At 46.5% G+C, this 21,596-nt stretch overlaps 1 protein-coding gene across 1 annotated transcript; it reads right to left on the bottom strand.

The window, feature by feature from the left end:
* Positions 1–8,785: 8,785 nt before the first annotated feature.
* Positions 8,786–20,220, bottom strand: LOC103628284 (uncharacterized). Its single transcript, XM_023300144.1, has 4 exons — positions 20,119–20,220; positions 9,675–9,826; positions 9,270–9,481; positions 8,786–9,207 (listed from the first exon to the last, which is right to left on the bottom strand). Exons 1-4 carry the CDS (start codon positions 20,218–20,220, stop codon positions 8,891–8,893), a joined length of 783 nt encoding a protein of 260 aa, XP_023155912.1. The 3' UTR covers positions 8,786–8,890.
* Between the last annotated feature and the right edge of the window lie 1,376 nt (positions 20,221–21,596).

The following is a 21,596-nucleotide window of genomic DNA, read 5'->3' as shown; positions in this document are numbered from 1 at the left end:
TCAGTGGGAGAAAACAGAGCTGGCCATCTTGGGTCCTGACAGGAGGGGTCGTATGTCAGTGATAGAATTAGTCCCTGCAGAAGCAATGACGCCCGACGCCGGCCCTGCAGAAGCAACGACGCGCTCCCTTGTCGCCGACCTCGGGTAGCTTTGTCCGTAGCCGCCCTCCCACTCCTCCACCTACAGCCTCGCCATGCACGCCACCTCCGGCCATCTGCTCCTTCGACAAGCACCCCAGCTGTAGCCTAGCCAGTTGTGGCCATTGTTTTAGGTAAGCAAGCTGTCAAAAGTGTTTTGTCGATTTCTATCCATCTCGATTTCTAAAATTTTGTCACGTATGTTTCTCCAGGATGAGATGGACAGAAGCTGGGTATACAACAGTGTGCCATTTAGTGAACCATACATGCTTGGTGTTGAACAATTCATGGCACATGTCAAAAGTAGATTTAGTGCACATGAGAAAATCAAGTGTCCATGTAGAAAATGCCTGAACCATATAGAAAAAAGTCAAGATGAGGTACAGGAGGATATCGAAATCAATGGTATTTCTAGGTGCTATACAAGGTGGGTTTACCATGGAGAGGGAGATATTGATGTTCAAGAAGATGATGACGACACACTCGCTGTTGGTTATGAATATATGTCATGGGATGGAAATAACCATGCTCCACTTGATGATGAAGGACAAGCTAAAGATGTCATTTTAGATGATAGTGAACGGGGAGTTCAAGGTTTGATTCAAGATCTGTACACCGCAGCAAGCCATGGTGTCGGTGGCAACTTATATCAGCAAATCATGGAAGAGGCAAAGCGTGAACTTTATCCAGGTTGCACCGAGGAGTCTAGGCTAAGTTTCATTATTAAACTACTGCATATAAAAGTGTACAATCGGATACCAAATTCTAGGTTTGATGCAATCCTTGAGTTGCTTTCGTCATCTTTGAAGAATGTGACCGGCCTCCCTAAGAACTATAATGAACTGAAATCTCTACTTCGGAAGCTTGGTTTTGGTTATGAATCTATTCATGTGTGCAAGTATGATTGTGCTCTATTTTGGAAAGATCATGAAGAGGATGACCATTGCCCAATTTGTGGGTACACAAGATGGAAAGTGAACAAGGAGGGCAGAAAGGAAGTGCCTCACAAGGTCCTCCGTTACTTTCCAATAATTTCCACGCCTCCAAAGGCTCTTTATCTCAAAGCAGCGAGCACAGTATGCAAGATGGCACAAGGAAAAGAGGGTACCGGTTGAGAATGAAATGAGACATCCTGCTGATGGAGAAGCTTGGAAAGAATTTGATGATAGTTTCAAGTCTTTTGCAGATGATCCCCGCAGTTTGAGGTTAGCCATTGCTACTGATGGATTTAACCCATTTGGTCAGATGACCAATTCATATAGCATATGGCCAGTGATAGTGGTTCCATACAATTTTGCACCTTGGATGTGTATAGACCAACCCAATTACATGCTTTCTTTACTAATTCTAGGCAAAAAATCATCGGGCAAAGATTTCCATGTGTTCATGCAACCTTTGATAGCAGACATGATGACTCTTTGGAATGGTGTCTCTACTTATGATGCATATGAAGGCAAAAACTTCACCCTGCGTGCAGCGATTCTATGGGGAATCAATGACTATCCTGCATTAGGTATCATGTCAGGCAGAACCACTAAGGGTTACTTCGCATGTGTGCACTGTGATGAGAATCCATGCTCTGAATGTCTGACAAAAAAATTGGATTCATAGGACATAGACGGTTCCTCCCAAGCGACCATGCTTGGAGGAAAAATAGATCTTTCAATGGCCACCATGAAAATAGAGAACCACCAAGGAAATTTAGTGCAGATGAGGTTATGGCAATATTGGATGAAGTTTGCTATGTTCCTGGCAAGAATCCAGATAAGCCGAGATCAAGAAAACGACGTCGTGATGGAGAACCCGTATGGCATCTGAAGGTTAGCTTGTATGATTTGCCATATTGGTCAAAATTGAAGCTACAATACAACCTTGATGTTATGCATATAGAGAAAAACATATGTGAAAATATTTTGTCAACTCTACTCAATATTCCAAACAAGACAAAGGACACAATTGCTGCTAGAGTAGATTTGGAAGAAAGAGGTATAAGAAAAGAGCTTCATTTGCTAGATGACAGTGGTAATGCATCCTCAAAGCCCAAAGCTTGTTACGTTCTAACACCAGAAGCAAAGAAGAAGTTCTTGCAATTTGTGAGCAATGTTAAGTTTCCAGATGGCTATGCCTCCAATATATCAAGATGTGTTAATATGGAGGGAGGAGGATCAATGCATGGGCTAAAAACACATGACTGTCATATACTACTGCAACGTATTTTACCAGTTGGCCTTCGTGGTTTGGTGAGAAAAGATGTATATGAAGTAATTGCTGAATTGGGTAGGTTTTTTAGACAACTTTGCTCAAAAACTCTAAAGGTTGATGCACTACAACAGATGAAGGAAGATATTGTGCTTATCCTTTGCAAGCTAGAGAAAATTTATCCTCCTGCATTCTTCGATGTTATGGTTCACCTAGCATTACACTTACCTGATGAGGCACTCCTTAGAGGACCGGTGCAGTATGGATGGATGTATCCCATTGAGAGAAGATTGGGCACCTTTAAGTGTTTCATCCGCAATAAAGCAAGACCTGAAGGATCTATTGCAGAGGCATACACTGCCTATGAGTGTATGACCCAGTGCTCAACATACTTCAGTGACATCATTAATAGGTTCACTAGGCCAGAAAGAAACTTGGATGGAGACATCTCAACCAATGGTTACTCTATTTTTGGTCATGGTATTAGCCTCTTGGGTGCTTCAAAACTTCATTATGAAGATAAAGACTATGACTCTATGGTTTGGTTTGTACTACATAACTGTGGCGCAACTGCCCGAATTATTCCAACTTAAGTGCCTAAGTCCCACCTTAGAGGCTAGACCACACTTAAATGGGAATAACCCGTCAATCCCTCGGATCTAGTCCGACGAGGCCACTGACAAGATCAAGTACCACAATCTCACTCGATGGTGAGTCACAGAGCAAATACAATAAAACGTAAAACCATACATTAAGGAGTATTAAGTTATTACAACATCATCGGAGTTTTTGCAAAAGTAGTCATCATTGTTCGTAGTGCAGCGGAATAAAACTGACGATAGATAAATGGAGGGATGGAGAAGCCTGTCCCATCACTCCTCATGCTCCTCCTCGGCCGAGGCAGGGTCCCACTCGACAGTCCAACCCGGTGGCAAGATGGACGGCCAAGTCACTCCAGCAACCATGTCCTCCAGAGAACCTGTGAAAATTATGCCACAAGCAAGGCTGAGTATACTAATACTCAGCTAGACTTACCCGGTGTGAGGAGTCTACTCCTCTACCTCTAGACATGCAGCTGTTTGGCTGTGGGGTTTGGTTACCAAAAGCACTAGCTGAGTTTCTAAATCAAGTTTTAACTTTACCAATTTAAGTGTGACTCTCTTAAGGCTAAATGTGGACTATCTACTCATATATAGTAGCAAACATTTTTAGCAATCAACATCTTGTATCAACTCATCATATTTCCACTTGTTACTCAATGTAGCAGCATGGATCAAGCAATCTAATTAGCTGCGAGAAGCAGACGATTCGAATCGAGTTTTTAAACCTTGCAAGGTAAACCTAAACACACGACGTGTAGGGGCACTCCGTCCCCACACACATCAAACGTCCCCATCGATTCCCCGTCAGCAGATCAGGGCTCACCGCCTTGGCGTACAATGCCTCATTGACCCCGACTGCCGTCGTGCAGTGACCGCACTTGTACCCACCATAACCGGAATGGGAGACCACGTCTCAGGTCGCGTGAGGGGTAAAGTCTACTGCCAGGTTCAATCAGGTACTAGGCTTACCGATTTACCATATTTCTCGATATGTGCTTAGTACGTTCAAACGCTTGACTCACGGTACCACACCTTAATCCTTATTCCAATTTTTATCACGTGGACAACCAATCCCCATGGATTGTTGTCCACAACCAGCATCATTATGAGAAGAAAGTGGATACAACCAATTTCCTGACCTCGCGCGAGTGCTAGAAAAATCACTCGACTTCTACCAAGATCCTAATTAATAAAGCAGCTACTCGACCTAGCATACTAGTATCCATCACAAAAAGGATTCCTGAGATCATGCAACTAGGGTTTAAAACAACTCCTACACCTAAGTGCACAATCAATCCTACAATCATTAAGTGTAGTAAATTAGCATAAATAACAGGTTATGCATAAACCGGGGCTTGCCTTCCAAAGCTGTGGCAGGCAGATCCTCTGGTGCAGGCTCTGGTGCTGGATCCGGGGCTACCTCCTGAGCAGCTCCTTGCTCCGGCACGAGGACGTACTCTCCGTCAGCGAGGTTACAGTCTATCAAAATGCAATGAATATGTATGTCATGATTATGCAGGATTTAAGAACATTATGCTAATGGAAGAAAAACTAAGTTAATGAGTAACTTAGGGTTTCTTGGTCATACGTGACTTTTAGTGGTTTATGCTTATCACTCTAGGTTTAGGTTTTGTTAAGGATAAGCATAGTGGATTGGTATTCCCTTTATATATTTTAGTGGACAGTTTACAAAGGGTTTTAGGATGACACTAATTTCCATTATTCATTTTCCTTTCTTTATTTTCTATTTATGAATTCTAGTGGAGGTTTGAACTACAACAGTGGTTTAACTTTTTCCAAAAATTCTATAAAAATTACAGTGGGTTGCCATTGGTCACTACAGCCCATTCTAGGAATTTGAGGTTCAAAATAAAAAGGCTATGCTTTAGACAAAAATAACAAAAGTTGTGTAAATGGGCCACTTTGTACTACAACTCTTAACTAGGGGTGGGTTCTGTCCTAAGGGTTATTTTTGTTGTCACCTAATAGTAATAACAAGCTTTTGTGCCAAAAATCACACAAAGTTAATTGATGGTTATTTAGTTGTGAGTTTCTAAAGTTTAATGCCAAAAAGGCACTTTCTACTGCCTTGTTATTTGGAAAATGTCAAACAGCAAATTTCATATTTTTCCTATGTTCTTCATAACAAAACATTAACTATCCCAAGGGTTGGGGTGTTTTCACCTTGGGGTTATTTTTGTAGGGTTTTTCTAATTTTCCTTATTTTCTTAAAATAAAAGGTATCCTATTTATTTTATACTAAACCAGGGTATAATCAATTTTTCTAGTAAACTACACTGAATAAGTATAATAACAAAAATATGGGGGCTCCCTGGTTCTTTATTTAAATCACCTTTCCTATTTCCTTTAACCTTAAGCATAATGTAAATTAAATGGCAAACTCTACCTTAATGGGGTGTACAGAGAGGTTTATCATTTTTAAACAGGTTAGTAGGTGGTCATGTACTTCTCCAAATTTTCTTAACCTCAGTTAAATAGTGCAACTATTTTTCTTCCTATTATTTAGCTTTTGGCCAAAATAATAATTAAATCAGAACCCTAAAGTTTTATGTAGCACATAGGGGTTTTATATTTTTCTTCAGTAGTTTATATTATTTAAGATCTGACAAAATTGGTTTGACTCAATTTGGATGAATAAAACAGAAGATATGAAGTATTCAAGTGTTGTTTAAATTTTAAATCGGATTTAATTAAAGGTTTCCTAGAAAACCACTTTGCACCGAAGTCCTCGGGTTATTTCTAAACTAACTCTCTCAGTTATACCCCCGCGCTACTATTCATCCGAGTCACTGACATTGCGCAAAACCCCCTAGCTTTCTCTTCTTCTCCCCCGCGGTCCCTCCCTAGGTTTAAACAGTACCCGCAAGAAAGAAAAGGACGACGCGGCTTACCGGCGGTGAGAGAGGTCCGGCGAGGGGCGGCGTTGGCTCCGGGAGGTCCTGGCGGTCACAACGATGTACGGCTTGACGGCGGGGGTGGCCGGAATCGTCCGGTCCACGCGCGCAGGCGGGTGCTCTCGTCGGCGGCGGGTGCTCTCGTCGGCGGCGGGTGTTCCGGCCAAACCACGGCGACCTAGTCCAATCCAATGGCACGGTGAGCTTCACGGGGTGACGTAGAGGCTGTGTGCACAAGGAATCGAAGAATGGAGCAGAGGATTACCCGGTCTATGCTCGCCGGCGGTCGGGTGGAGTCCGACGACCGTGGGCTGGCCTCTCCAGCAAAGCAAACTCCGATTCCTCGCTCGGGGAGCTTCACCGAGGTGTGCTCAAACTTCTCCGAGGGCTGGACGGGGTTGGGAATTGTCCGGTTGGCCGGTCTATGGTGGCAGGGGGATCGGGCGGCCGCGGACACGCCGTGCACGGGCAACGCCGGTGGGTTTGAGCTCCGGCGAGGTCGAGCGCGTGCGGAGGGGTACGGTCAAGGTCCCTGGGCGTTTTATAGGCGCGGGCGCGGGCCATGGCGCCGGCTTGGCTTTGGCGCGACGCGGGGCACGCGGGGGCGCGCGCGGGCGTGCTCTGGCGAGCTCAGAGCGCGTCGAACACGTGGCTCTTTGCTTCTGCCCGTGTTTTTCCCTCTGCTGAGCGACCAAAACGTACGAATCTTGCCTTAGAGCCTGTGAGAGATCTCTTCCCTGCACCTAGAGCTACCTAGTTCATGTGAGTTCCAAGGGTAGATGTGGTCGGGTTAGAGAGATATGGGGGTGGGAAGTCGGCTATGTCAGATATGTCCAAACCGAGGCAAAAATGGTGCCAGGTCGTGTCAAACGTCTTAGGGTAGGTGTCAACTTTTTCCAGGGCATTCTAGGGTTAATTTGGCGCCACTTTGTCAATTGGGTCGAAGTGTTTTTAAGTTTGAATGAGGGTGAACATGTGTGATCTTTGGCCAAAGGTTAATTTTGGACTTAGGCATTTTCTGATTTTTCTCTTGTGCTCAAACCTTTGGTGAACCTTTTGGGGTTTTTCTGAAATCTTTTTGGGGTTACTTTCTTACTATTATTTGTAGGTTATTAAGTGTACTACAACTTTTATATTTGGCCCAAGCCATGATCATAAGGTTTTCATGACCCTTTGGTCATACTTACATCTAGGGTTCCCATTGTCCAAAGGGGTTTGCTTTAGGGTTTTAGGCAATTCTCCCCTTTAGATGTGCATGACAAGTTAGGGTATGATATCCAAGATGGGTTGCACTTGCTTAGGACCTTGAATTCTAAGTTTGATGCACTTTGTTCAAACTAATCCACATGTGATAGTAGGTTTAAATGGTGTAGCCCTGGGTGGACACCCTGAGTAACACCTGGGGTGTTACAATAACTGTGAAGAGGTTGATGAATACAAAGAGTAAGTAATTGCTCTAATGCAATTACAGCCAACTTTATCCAATACTTGTGTCAGAAAAACCTAATTATCTTCATCCTTTACAGCATATACAGGGCACAATTAGAACAACAAGAGGTCAATGATGTTGAAAAAATGATGTCAACACAATTCGCTGCATGGTTCGAGAATCATGTGTGTGCAACTTCTACAACATGACTAAATAATTTATGATACACTACATTCTGAAACTCATTAATTCTATATGTTTTCATCCTGCAGATTACTAGATTGAAATATGAAGGCACAACACATGTTGATGAAGACTTGTACTCACTAGCATGCCGGCCGGATCGGAGAGTGCGTTCATACACAGCCTGTATAATCAATGGTGTACGGTTCCACACTCTGGCTCGTGACGAACATAGGAATACACAAAACTCCACCATCAAAAGTGCAGGTACTCACGGTGATGACACAATTGACTTCTATGGGACAATCACAGACATTATTGAGTTGAGTTACAGTAAGAACAGCAAAGGGCGTAGAACTGTTATCTTATTACGGTGTGAATGGTACAATCTAGAGGGAAGGACATACCAAATGAAAGATGATGGTTATTTCAAGAGCATAAACAACCAAGGTCGATGGTATAAAAATGATCCTTTCATTACAGCCACAGATGCTTCACAAGTATTTTTCTTGGAAGATACAAAGTTAGGTGCATGTTGGCAAGTGGTACAAGAATTTGGCCACCGACATATATTTGATGTTGAAGAGACCGACACAAACGAACCGATCCATGAACAAGTACAGATGAGATGTCAGGAGGCATACCAAGAGGAGCATACTTCATTGAGAGATGGTGCAGTGGGAGACATTCATCCTGATTTGGATTTGTTGCACATGGATAATGAACCAGGCAGCCCTATTAGTAGAAACCTCGTCAAAAACATCCGTCGACAGAAACATACAACTCAAGGTGATAACACACACGGCGATGAAGAAGATGAAGATGACACCTACCTTCAGTACCATAGTCCAGAAGAAGGCAATACTTCAGGAGAAGACGGTGATGATGACTAACCTTAGCATTTGTAGAGACTTGTGAACCATGAACTTTTTCTATTAGTGATTCTGTTGTGTATTTCAATTATGCTACTACATTTGTATCTGAATTCTGAATTTGTAAGACCTTATATGCAATGACTCTGTTTTCAGTGCATACTAGATGTATGATGCAAGTTACAGTGCCCAGAATTGATTCACATGCAGGCCACAAAAATGTATAGAATCTGTTATGGAATGTATAGAATCTGTCACAAAATGTATAGAATTCTGTCATGGAATGTATAGAATCTATCACAAAATGTATAGGCTGGAAGAAACATGCAGGCCGCAAAAATTTCATCGCACACAAGTAAATCATCATAAGCAATAGATATCTTTATTTCCAACATACATCACAAAGACACAGATTACACAAGAGATGTCCAAGAGCACGAAGGCCCATATTTCCTACGAAGTACACATACATCCACCACAATAGGTTCAATACAACTTGTTCTTCAATAGTACTATAACTTCAACACAAAAGCCAATACTTCATCAACATTGCCTACTTCAACACAAAAGCTACAACCAAGAAGATGGCAAACACCAGGAGTACTGTTACATTCACACATCCACACACGAGACAAATCAAGCTTCCCATGCCATCTCTGTTCTTGCTAACCATTTCCGTCACCTTGTTCAGATTTTGCTCTAAGCTGTCAATTTTTCCCACGAGCTCAGGAACCTTGGTTGTCGAACCTGCTGCAATGGTGGAGGGTGCTGACGGTAGATATCCATTATCCTGAAGGAACACCAAATATTCTTCCTCGAACCAAAACCTATCACATGTCCCATGCATCCAAATTTCAGCAAAGTCAACCACTGCAAACAAGAATGAAATTTGGGCAATGCAAATTATTCAACCACTTCACTGACATTTCTACGGTTCTTCCTAGGACACTTGAAAAATCTCTTTCCAATGTTATTGGAGTATGTGGTATTAGCAGCAAACACCCTCACATCCTTGCGGTCTGGGCACATTATCAATGGCAACCCGGTCACATCATCGATCGGCGCCTCCAGATCGACGCTAATGGGCACAGTTCCTGCAGCAACAACATCAAGGGGTCTGGGTTCTACGACATCCCTAGCTGTGCTTCACCGCCGAGAGCACGCAGTTGATGACCAGGCCTGCGACATGACCCCTAATTGATGCACATGGGAATGATTAGCAACTCTGATTCCAATTGAAAGATGAACCAGGAAGTGAAAACACCTCTGCAGTATTGCATTTTACCACCGAGATAACAGGGAAATCCAATTCTACAAAAAGCTTTGAGCGGGTGTACTGTGCAGTAGAATATAAATTGCTTGCATCCTCTGGTCCGACAATTTCCTTAGCTGTTAGACGTCCAGATTTTGCCACAAACTCTATAGCATCACTGCCAGAAGAGATTAGGTAGTGTGCAGCAGCTAATGTTCCATGCCCACAGAGTCCACTCTACACAATTAATAAAGTCAAATAATATTTCTCCAATAGCATCATATCAAGAGTATATATATTAATAAAAGGCTGCTTCTACAAAAGTACTAGAAAGCAATTATGTTTCATGAAAAGAGCAATGTAATACATGATTATGGTGAATACATGATACAACTTAGATAGAACAAGGAAATATAGCATTATTGTGTAAGTGATCTCAAATTTTAAATTATTCAAGTGCCAAGAAAAGAAAGCCTCACTATTGTCTGAAGGGGATAAATGACCATAGTGAGAAAATTTCTTCAGTAGTTACAAGCAACTAACGGGTTATCAGAAGTTGCATGGGAACATAATGTTATAATAAACATCTTTGAAAGAAGCAAATAAACATATGCACATCCATAACATTTTATAAAGGCCACCCTTTGCATAAAAAGGATTATAATTCCTAATCACAATGAAATTCAGCACATGTGACATGACACTAAAGTGAATCATTAATATTGCACAATAGCATCCTATACCCATCCTAAAGACCTAAACTAATCGGGCAACATAAAAAAGCATAGTTTTACTCTAGCATGTTGTTGACTCCGAGTTGGTTCACCAAACAGGAAAGAAGCTAGATAGTTCAATGTAGTGCCCACCACGAGCAAGTGGGGAGTAGGAGCACGCCACCTACCAACCTGATTTAGTCGCGGCGGTCACTGGAGATCCGCGCTCCTCCGGGCGGCCTGGCAGCGGAGCTCGCGTTGCCTCCGCCCAGGCTACCGCTCCGTCACCTGGGGAGATGGGGAGCCAGCTACGCCCAGAGCCTGCCCAACGCCGGCCGTGCACAACCCAGACGCCACCAGCCGCACGACGCTCGCCCACCGCTCGCCGTCCTCCGCACCGCCAGAGGCCGCCCTCCACTCGTTTCCGTCTTCGGTGGTGTGGGGGAGATGGGAAAGTGAATGTGGTCAACAGAAAGGGGTACGGTCCTTTTTTTTGGAAAATAACATAAAGTGATGCCGCCAAATCATCACATAAAGGCACATCTAAGCGTCATAAAAGTAAAACCGTCTACCGGTTCCTGGCGCCTGACAATATATGACGAATCTTTGTACCCTTATGTGACAACAAAAACACTATCGTCATAAAATCTTCATGGCCTCATGAAATTATGACGACTCAAAAAATTCCATCATATTATGTGACATTATATGACGATAACTGACCTTGTCATTAGGTATTTTGTCATAAAAGAACAAATTTCTTGTAGTGGCCCTGAGGATTCAAACAAAAATTTGCGGAGATTATCGATATTCCAGGAATGCTACAGGTCTTCGCTAGATTGCGTTGTTAGCCTGTACGCGCTGGGGGACGACTTCGTCTTGACGATGAATGGACCTTCCCACTTTGGCTCCAGCTTACCCCGTGACCCTGTCCGGGTTGTTCGAACGAGTACGAGGTCCCATTCGTTGAATTCTCTTGGGACGACTGCGTGGCCATGCCAGGCCTTCGTTTGAGCTTGGTATTTGTTGAGGGCCTGCAGGGCGAAGACACGGTCTCCGTCGATGAGGTCTTTGGAGGTTGGTTCGTCTACGTCGGGGACGACTGAAGCGCTTGTCCGTGGTGACCCATGTTTGATTTCCTGCAGGGTCATGGCCTCCGATCCGTATAGCAGGCGAAAGGGAGTGAATCCGGTCGTCCGACACTTGGTCGTGTTCAGCGCCCAGACTGCTTCAGGTAGCAGGTCGGCCCATTTACCCTTCTTGTCGTCGAGAAGCATTTTCTTGATGGCCGTGAAAATCTTGCCATTGGCACGCTCCACGATGCCGTTGGATTGTGGGTGATATACTGAGGCGAAGGCAAGATTGGTGCCAATGGAGAAGCAGAAGTCCCTGAAGTCTTGGCTGTCAAACTGTTTGCCATTGTCAACTGTGAGCTCGGACGGGACTCTGAATCGGCAAAAAATGTTTTGCCAGAAGAATTTCTGGGCAGTCTTCGATGTTATCGTGGATACTGCCCTTGCCTCGACCCACTTGGTAAAATACTCGACGGCGACGAAGGTGAACTTGAGGTTCCCTTGGGCCGTGGGTAGTGGCCCGACGATGTCCAGGCCCCAGCGTTGAAGGGGCCACGTGTGGGCGATTAGCTTTGTGAATTGCGAAGGGTTTCCCGAGCGGGGAGAAAACTTCTGGCAGGCTTCGCATGACCTCGTGACTCGATTCGCGGTGCAGATCATAGTGGGCCATAGAAGCCTTGATGGATCACCTTGGCAGCGAGGGCCCTAGGCCCCGCGTGAGAGCCGCAAGTTCCGCTGTGGACTTCGCGCAGGATCTGGACGCCTTCGGTCTCGGTGACGCATTTAAGCATGGGTTGACTGACCCCCTTCTTGTAAAGCTGACCCTCAATGAGTGCGAAGTCCCGGCTTCGGTGCTTGAGGCGCTTGGCCTCGTTGATGTCGCTTGGATGGTAATATCCCTGCAGGAACAGGGTGATCGGTGCCCGCCAATCTTTGGTCATGATAAGGTTGACTATGCGGTGGCCCTCGGTGTCGTTGGTTATTTGTAGGCCCTCTGGACTGCGGACGGCTGGCGTGCCGATGACATGGTAGAACACGTCAGAGGGCAAGGCCTCGCCTCTGGTGGCCGCCTTGGCCAACGTGTCGGCCTCCTCGTTCTTGGCTCGGTCCACGTGCTGCAAGGTAAAGCCCTTGAATTGTCTCTCAAGACTTCGGACAGCCGTGAGATACTGCATAAGTGTGGGGTCCTTTGCAGCATAATCTTTTTCGACCTGGCCGGCAACCACTTTGAGTCTGTTTTGATTATGCAGGTAGTGACACCAAGTGCCCGTAGCTTGCGAAGGCCAAGGATGATAGCCTTGTACTCTGCTACATTATTGGTGCATCTGTCGGACTCCAAAGCAAAGCTGAGACGTGCTGCATATTTGTGTTTGACCCCTGTGGGTGATGTGATGACTACAGCTGCGCCTGCCCCCGCATGGCACCATGCGCCGTCGCAGTGGATGGTCCACACCTTCTCTACAGGCGTGTCCGGCTACGTTATTGGCCCTGTCCAGTCAACGATGAAGTCTGCTAGGACTTGTGACTTGATGGCTGTCCTGGGCTCGAAGGTGATATGGTAGCCGCAGAGCTCGGCTGCCCATTTGGTGATCCGGACAGACACCTCCGGATTTCTGAATAATTCGCCGAGTCCCTTGTCCGCGGTGACCCGCACCTTGAACGCTTCGAAATAGTGGTGCAACTTGCGTGATGCCATAACGACTGCGTAGGAAATTTTTTCTAATTCCGTCATGTTGCATTTGGAAGTCGTGAGGACTTCGGAGACATAATAAACTGGACACTGCCGATTTGTGCCCTCTCTGTCCTGCTCTTGGACCAACGCTATGCTGACTGCGTGTGGCGAAGCTGTGATGTAGAGCAACAGAGGTAGCGAGGGGTTGGGGCTTGTAAGGGTTGCCAGCTCTGACAGGTGCTGCTTTAGTGATGCGAAGGCCGCCGCTTGCTCTGGTCCCCATGCAAAGTCCTTTGCATCGCGTAGCGTTTTGAGGAAAGGTAGGCTTCGCTCTGCGGACTTGGAAATGAATCTATTGAGGGCGGCCAATCTGCCTGTCAGATGTTGGACGTCTCTGGCTGACTGCGGAGGCGTCATGTTGATGATAGCCTGGATCTTGGTCGGGTTGGCTTCGATCCCGCGGTGCGACCTTGGCCGAATCCCACGTGGGCGTCCAGGTTGGATGAGGACGTGGGACGGGGCGACCTTGTCGTAGGCCTTCGTCTTGCAGTGTAGAGGACAAAGGGTGGAACCCACCGGTCGTTTCGCCTCCGTTAGTGCAGCGAGATTGACGAGGGCCTGGAGCGAAGGGTAGCGTCTTCGCCTTCGCCCCAACACCCGTCTTAGTCTTGCCTGATGTGCACAAGCCCTTCTCGGTGTATTGCGACGCTTGCTACACTGGTTTGGGATGTGTATTGATGCAAGAGGGGAGAGTTGTGGCTTACTCATCTCGATAGCTGAAGGTTCATGAGAAGAATTATCCAATCCATGACCTAGAGTTGGCAGCTGTGGTTCATGCACTGAAGACATGGATGCACTATCTGTATGGGCAGAAATGTGATGTCTACACAGACCACAAGAGTCTGAAGTACATATTCACCCAGTCAGAGCTGAATATGAGACAAAGAAGATGGTTAGAATTGATCAAAGACTATGAATTGGAAATCCACTACCATCCGGGCAAAGCGAACATGGTGGCAGATGCTTTAAGCAGGAAAAGTCAAGTCAATATGATAGTCGCTCATCTGATGCCTTATGAGTTGGCCAAAGAATTTGACACATTGAGTCTTGGATTCCTTAAGGAGTAACAGTTGAGTTGGAACCCACCTTAGAGCGGGAAATCAAGGAAGCACAAAAGAATGATGAGAAGATTAATAAAATCCGGCAATTGATTCTAGAAGGGAGAGGCAAAGACTTTCGAGAAGATGCGGAAGGTGTGGTATGGTTCAAAGACCGTCTGTGTGTTCCCAATGTCTAGTCTATTCAGGAGTTGATCCTCAAGGTAGCTCATGAGACAGCTTATTCCATACACCCTAGAAGTGAGAAGATGTATCAGGATCTGAAGAAGAAATTTTGGTGGTATGGAATGAAAAGGGAGATCGCAGAGCATGTGGCCATATGTGATAGTTGTCAGATGATCAAGGCAGAGCATCAGAAGCCAGCTGGATTGTTGCAGCCGTTGCGAATCCCTCAGTGGAAATGGGATGAAATCGGGATGGACTTCATAATCAGATTGCCTCGCACTCGAACCGGCTACGATTCCATTTGGAATGGACTTCATAGTCAGATTCCAAGTCAACCCACTTTATACCTGTCAATACTAGCTACAGCAGTGCAATACTGGCGGAGCTATACATGTCCTAGATTGTTTGTCTTCACTGTGTGCCAAAGAAGATAGTGTCAGATAGAGGAACACAGTTCACCTCTCATTTCTGGCAGCAGTTGCATGAAGCCTTGGGTACACATCTGAATTTCAGTTCAGCTATCATCCGCAGACAGACGGTCAGACTAAAAGAACTAATCAAATCCTCGAAGATATGTTGAGAGCCTGTGCGCTGCAAGATCAGTCCAGATGGGACAAGAGGTTACCTTATGTAGAATTCTCCTATAACAATAGTTACCAGGCCAGCTTGAAGATGTCACCATTTCAGGCGCTTTATGGAAGGAGTTGTAGAACTCCGTTGCAATGGGATCAGCCTTGAGAAAAGCAAGTGTTTGGGCCTGATATTTTGCTCGAAGCTGAAGAGAACATCAAGATGGTTCGGGAGAATCTAAAGATAGCGCAATCAAGGCAGCAAAGTTATGCAGACACAAGAAGGAGAGAGTTGAGTTTTGAAGTCGCATATTTTATCTACCTGAAGGTATCACCTATCAGAGGAGTCAGAAGTTCGGAGTCAAGGGCAAGCTAGCACCACGATATGTTGGTCCGTATCAGATTCTCATGAAGCACAGAGAAGTGTCCTATTGAAAGTCGCCTAGAGAGGGGTGAATAGGCGTAATCTGAAATTTACAACTTTAAACACACACTACAAGCCGGGATTAGCTTAGAATTAAATTCAAGTCGGAAAGAGAGGGAAACAAATGAACCAAGAAATAAGGCGAGTGAACACGGTGATTTGTTTTACCGAGGTTTGGTTCCAAAGAACCTAGTCCCCGTTGAGGAGGTCACAAAGACCGGGTCTATTTCAACCCTTCCCCTCTCTCAAACGGTCACTTAGACCGAGTGAGCCTTCTTCCTTAATCTCACGGGTCACTAAGACCCCGCAAGGACCACCACACACTTGGTGTCTCTTTCTTCACTTACAAAGCACTTGAGAATAAGAATGAGAAAAGAAGAAAGGCAATCTAAGAGGTAAGAGCTCAAAAGAACACAAAATCTCTCTCTCACAAGTCACTAAGTGTTTGAGATGAATTTGGGACTTGGAGAGGCTTTGATCTTTTGAATTGTGTCTCGGAGTAAATGCTAGAGCTCTTGTATTGAATGTGATACTCAGAAATCTTGGATGCTTCAAGTTGTGGTGATTGGGGGGTATTTATAGCCCTCAACCACCAAGGTAGCCGTTGGGGAGGCTGCTGGCGATGGGCACACCGGACAGGTATTGTGCACTGTCCGGTGCGCCGCCACATCACCCAACTGTTAGGGTTCGGAGCCGAGTCGACCGTTGGGGCTTTATCCTCTTGCTGCTTCAGATTTGTATGGGAATGGTGCACCGGACACTATCCGGTGGCACACTGGACAGTCCGGTGCGCCAGACCACATCACACTCAATTCTTTGGTCCTGTTCAATTTGGTCCCTAACTTCAATCTTTTATTGGTTTGTGTTGCACCTTATGCACCTGTAATACATGAGTTCTAGAGCAAACTAGTTAGTCCATATTGAAAGGATCACGATGCCCAAGAGGGGGGGGGGGGTGAATTGGGCTTTTCTAAAAATCAACACTAATTAAAAGCTAAACAAGAGCTAAGCAAGGGCCCAACTTCACCCCAACAACTAGCACTAAGATAATAATACTAGAAATACAATAATGCTAAGACAATACTTCAAATACTTGCTAAACAAATACACAATGTAAAGTGCTTGAATTAAGTGCGGAATGTAAAGCAAGGTTTAGAAGACTCCTCCAATTTTTTCCGAGGTATCAAAGAGTCGGCACTCTCCACTAGTCCTCGTTAGAGCACCCGCGCAAGGGTATCGCTCCCCCTTGGTCCTCGCAAGAACCAAGTGCTCACTACGAGATGATCCTTTGCCACTCCGGCGCGATGGATCCCTCAAGACCGCTTACAAACTTGAGTCGGGTCACCAACAGGATCTTCACGGTGATCACCGAGCTCCCAACGCCACCAAGCCATCTAGGTGATGCCGATCACCAAGAGTAACAAGTCGTAGACTTTCGCTTGACCAAGAAAAGCCTAATGCAAGTGGTGTGTGCTCTAGGTGGCTCTCGCTAGCGCTAATGAGGAACAAATGCGGGATTAAGATTCTCTAATCTCCTCACTAGGCTTTTGGTGCATGCAATGCTCTAGCAATGTGCTGGAATAAATGTGGGGTGCAAGACATTGAATATGGTGGGTGGAGGGGGTATAAATAGCCCTCACCCACCAACTAGCCGTTACAGGAATTTCACTGCGCACGGGCGCACCGGACAGTCCGGTGCGCCACCGGTGCGCCAACGGTGCGCCAACGGTCGTTTCCAACGGCTAGTTTTGATAGTTAGCCGTTGGACTCATGGCACACCGGACAGTGAACAGTCACTGTCCGGTGCACACCAGACAGTCCGGTGCACTGTCCGGTGCACTGTCCGGTGCGCCACTATAATTCATTTCTGAAACAGTCGCTTGGGTTTTGCTGCAAGGGGAGACCTTCCCCTGGGCTGGCCTGGCCCACCTGGCAGATGGTGCACCGAACAGTCCGGTGCACACCAGACAGTCCGGTGCCCAGGGCCAGAAACCCTACCTCTTGTTTTTCTGTTGATTTTCAAATCGGTTTTCGTTCTAACTTGTGAGTGAGTTCTAGAGTGACACCTAGCACTGTATGTGAGTGTGATTGTGCACCAACACTACACTAGAACTCTCTTGGTCAAACTACTAATCGACATCCCCTCTTTATAGTACGACTAAAATAGAATAAAAGACCTAACTAAATCACGAGTGTCCACATCTCCTTGACACTCGGACTCCGTAGTCCTTCACCTTTTGTTTCGTCTTTTTAGCCGTCGCTTCGAGTTCTTATCTCCGGGATTGTTTTCACCGTTGTAGCACTTCTACCTGTAATGCGACCTAACTTACCATTTGTCTCTGCAAAACACACGTTAGTCACATATAACAATACGTTGTCATTAATCACTAAAACCAACCAGGGGCCTAGATGCTTTCAATCTCCCCCTTTTTGGTGATTGATGACAACCCTACAAGATTTGTGAGAGTAGTTTGTTTTGAAGTTTCTGTCAATAGAAAGAATGGTTAGTTATACTCAGTAATCTTTGACAGAAAGAATGTGTACCGTAAAGATAAGAATGAGCGCATACACATCGTAAGATTATTGTTCATATAAAAGTGAAATTAAATCAAAGAAACAAGAACTAGAAGACTGGTGATAAAATATAAGGTGAAAACATAATACACACAGTCAATCATAAGCATCGAGAGTATATATAGAGTTTGTGAGCCAAAAGCACCAAGCTAGTACAGAGAGTAACAAGCACATATATTACAACAAAATGACTCTCTACTAGCTCCCTAACTCCCCCTAGCTCTCACAACTCATATCTCTCCCCCTTTGGCGTCAAACACCAAAAGGGAACCCGAACCTACACATCTGAAGGAGGCGGTGGGGGCGCATCCTGTCGCGGTCGAGACAGCATAGCGAACGCCGGCTAGGGGTCAGAGTCAGTATCGGATCCAGGATCTACTGTAGAAGCTGGAGCTGGTACTGACTCGGACTGAGGCCGCGCTGCAGAAGCTGCCGGAACTGAAGTGGTCACAGATACTGCCACAGCAGTAGTGGTAACAGTAGAAGCTGGTGGCACTGGCGGCTGAGGGCAGACAGAGCTGAGAACCGGTGACGTGAAAGCCAGAGTGACCGGCCGGAGCGGAGAGGAAGAAGGACCAACATAAGGAAGAGGGGGTCCTGACTAAATCACTGGCACAACAGGAGCCTGAAGCGGAGGAGGTGGTGCAGACTGAACCGGGGGAACCGAGACACCAGAATGCTGTAGCATAAGAGCCATGAATGCCCTGCTCTCAGCCTGATCCTAGAGAAGCTGCTGCTGAAAGGAATCCTGCCTATCCTGTATGGTCTGAAACATCGAGAGCATCCTCTCGGATAACTGCTGATGGGTTGCTGCCTGGCGGGTCTACTCGGCTGCCAAGTGAGCCTGCTGCTGAGTGAGTGTCTGAAGAATCGAAGCAAGTGCGGGGTCAATAGCAGGAGGGGCAGCAGGGGTAGCACTAGAACTCCCAGCCTCATGATCATGTGAGCGTGGAGGCATAGGAGGCAGAGGCAGAGGTGGAATCCCAAAATCATCATCATCATCATCATCATCATCATCATCATCATCAACTGCTGCATCCTGAGCTTCGAACTAATGAAGAGCAGCATCCTCGGCCTGAGTGTCAAAAACTGGAGCAGAAGCTGGCACAGGATCCTCAGGCGCTAGACGGTAGGATCCAAAAACAAGGCGTGAGGCCTCAAGTGTGCCCTGGAACTGTGGAGGCTGAATCAGCTGAGCAAAAATGTGGCACAAGTAGTGAGCATATGGCAGCTGACGACGAGCACGCATACCATCCAATACGGTGTCCTCAATCTCACAAATAAGGAAGTCAACAACGTCAAACTCAGAGTGAGAGACCAGGGCACCAAGGAGCCAGAGCTAGATATGTGTGGTAGCCTCCCTGTATCCCATCCTCGGCAGAAGAGTCCGTATCATAAGCTGAAATAAGAACTTGGCTGCTGTAGTGAAATATGTCGGTGAACGTCGCGACCCATCTGAGAAGGGCGGGCATAACAGAGCCGCGACGTGAGCTGTACCCGGAGCCACACCGCCGTGAGGGCGACGAGGAGGGTCAGAGGTGCCGTAGCATAAGCTGTGAAGTCGAGTCGACGACTCGTGAAAACCAAAGAGCTGGCAAATCTGGCTGGCAGTAATAGTGATATCCTCTCGCTCAAAACGAAACCTCATCCAGTGATGATCTAGGTCTATCCATACAGTCGCGTAGAAAACTCGGACCCACTCCTCAACATACCTGCCGCTGGTAGTCAAAAGAGTCAGAAGGCCAGGCAGATATGTGAGGTGCACCTCAGAGTCAGCACCGACGACAAGCAGAAAAGCTGGAAGATCCAAAAGCCGGTGCACTCGCAGAGCAATCTGTACAGACATCTGTGCCCTGAAGAAGGATTCCTGAATCCTGGTGCTGAAAAGGTCAACTGCAGTAGGGTCCCTCTGAGCCGGTAACCAAGACTCCACGGGTACGTATCTGAACCGACGTACCCGTGCCGCTGTAGCACGCTGAAGGTCAAACAACCTAGGATCTGCAGCCAGAGGTCGCACCTCAGTCTCATCGCGCTCCCGGAAGCGAGCAGGTGGGATAGGTGGAGCGGAAGCAGGAGCGGGAGGAGGAGCAGTGGAAGCTGGTGTAGTGGAGGTGGTGGATGGTGCAATAGGGGTGACAGGAGCAGGCAAAGTGGGAGGTGGAGTTGAAGCTGAAACAGTGGTGGTAGTGGAGGAGTGAGGCCGGGAGGCGAGACGACGAACACGGTACGCAATCTGATCTGAAGGAGTTTGAGGCTGATCTCTAAGCCCGGCCTGCGCAGCGGCTGCTGCTGCTGCTGCCGCTGCATGGGCTGCTCTGTCCATGCGCCGCTTCTTGCGGCCTTCCTGCTGCTCCAAGTGTACTGTCTTGCCCTTGACCTGCCTGAAGGGGCGATGAGGATCCTCATCATCGCCTCCCCCTGGCGCCGACACATTCTTCGTGCGCGGCATCCTGACCTGACGACTGCAAATGAGAGAGAGAGGCTAAGCACAGGTTGATAATATCCGATAGAATATCAAAGGAGGAGATGTCTACCTGGAAACTCACACGACAGGTGGAAATCTAGGCAGGACAGGAGACGGCTCACGGGCAGGCAAGGTCACTGAAATGACAGAAGAGGTGAGCACGTATTAGTCACATAGTCATAAGTATATGAAATGTGAATAAATACATACACAGAGAAATATGGCATAGAGAATAAGAGATAAGGCGATTGAGGAGTCAAACGACGTGAAAACGGCGTTTGAACGATAAATAGAGCCATATGAGGTTTGGAATTTGAATTGAGGCACGAAATGACATGGAATTGAGCCGATACTTCACGAATAGGTTTATATAGGTGAAATGGAGTGAAGTGTGTGCTTGGTTTGAATTTAGGCGAAGAAAATGAGATTTGGGCACTCGGCTCAGAAACGATCTCTCGAAACGGGGAATTTGGTGAAATTAAAGCCTAGAACATCGGATGGGCGTGAAATTTGGCGAATATGTTACTGGAGGTATTGGCAAGGTGCCTGAAAAATTTGGGTTCAATTGGAGCATTTTTGGCTGGTTTGGGCATTTCACCGAGCATGTGGTGTGCGAGGATTTAGGGTTACGGTGAAACGGCTGTTTAAGGCTGTGAAACCCTCCCTAAGGAACTGAGAACCTACAAGAATGTTCAAGGCACACAGGGGAACACATACCACAACTTGGTTTCACAGGATTTCACAAGAATTTGAAATTGACACACAGGGGTGGAAGAGGGGGGCTTTACTGGTGGCAGGAGCACAGAGAGAAAGGGGGAAAGAGAGAGAAGGGGATTCTCACCAGAGATGGAAGGGGAGATGCACTTGGACACCGCCGGTGAAGAGATCGCCGGAGAGGAGGGGTGGTCGCCGGGAGGAAGAGATCGCTAGAGACCGAGAGAGAGGGGCAGAGAACAGAGAAGTGAAATGCCAGGCCTCGGGCGCGAGAGGGAAAAGGTTTTTCAAAAACCGGATATGGGCGCACCGGACAGTCTACAGTAGCTGTCCGGTGAACCACCGGACAACGCACAGAAAAATGGATTTTGAGCGCGCGGCTGCCGGGGCACCGGACATTGCACAGTGCAGTGTCCGGTGCACACCGGACTGTCTGGTGAGCCCAGACAGAGGGAAAATTTGGAATTTTTTGAATTTTTCTATCTAGTTCCCAACCAAACCAAATCCCAACTTATAATCAC

This window comes from Zea mays, chromosome 5, assembly GCF_902167145.1.
Source record: "Zea mays cultivar B73 chromosome 5, Zm-B73-REFERENCE-NAM-5.0, whole genome shotgun sequence".
Lineage (NCBI taxonomy): Eukaryota > Viridiplantae > Streptophyta > Magnoliopsida > Poales > Poaceae > Zea > Zea mays.
Note: the sequence above shows the minus strand (reverse complement) of the source record. Positions and strands in the feature narration are given on the sequence as shown.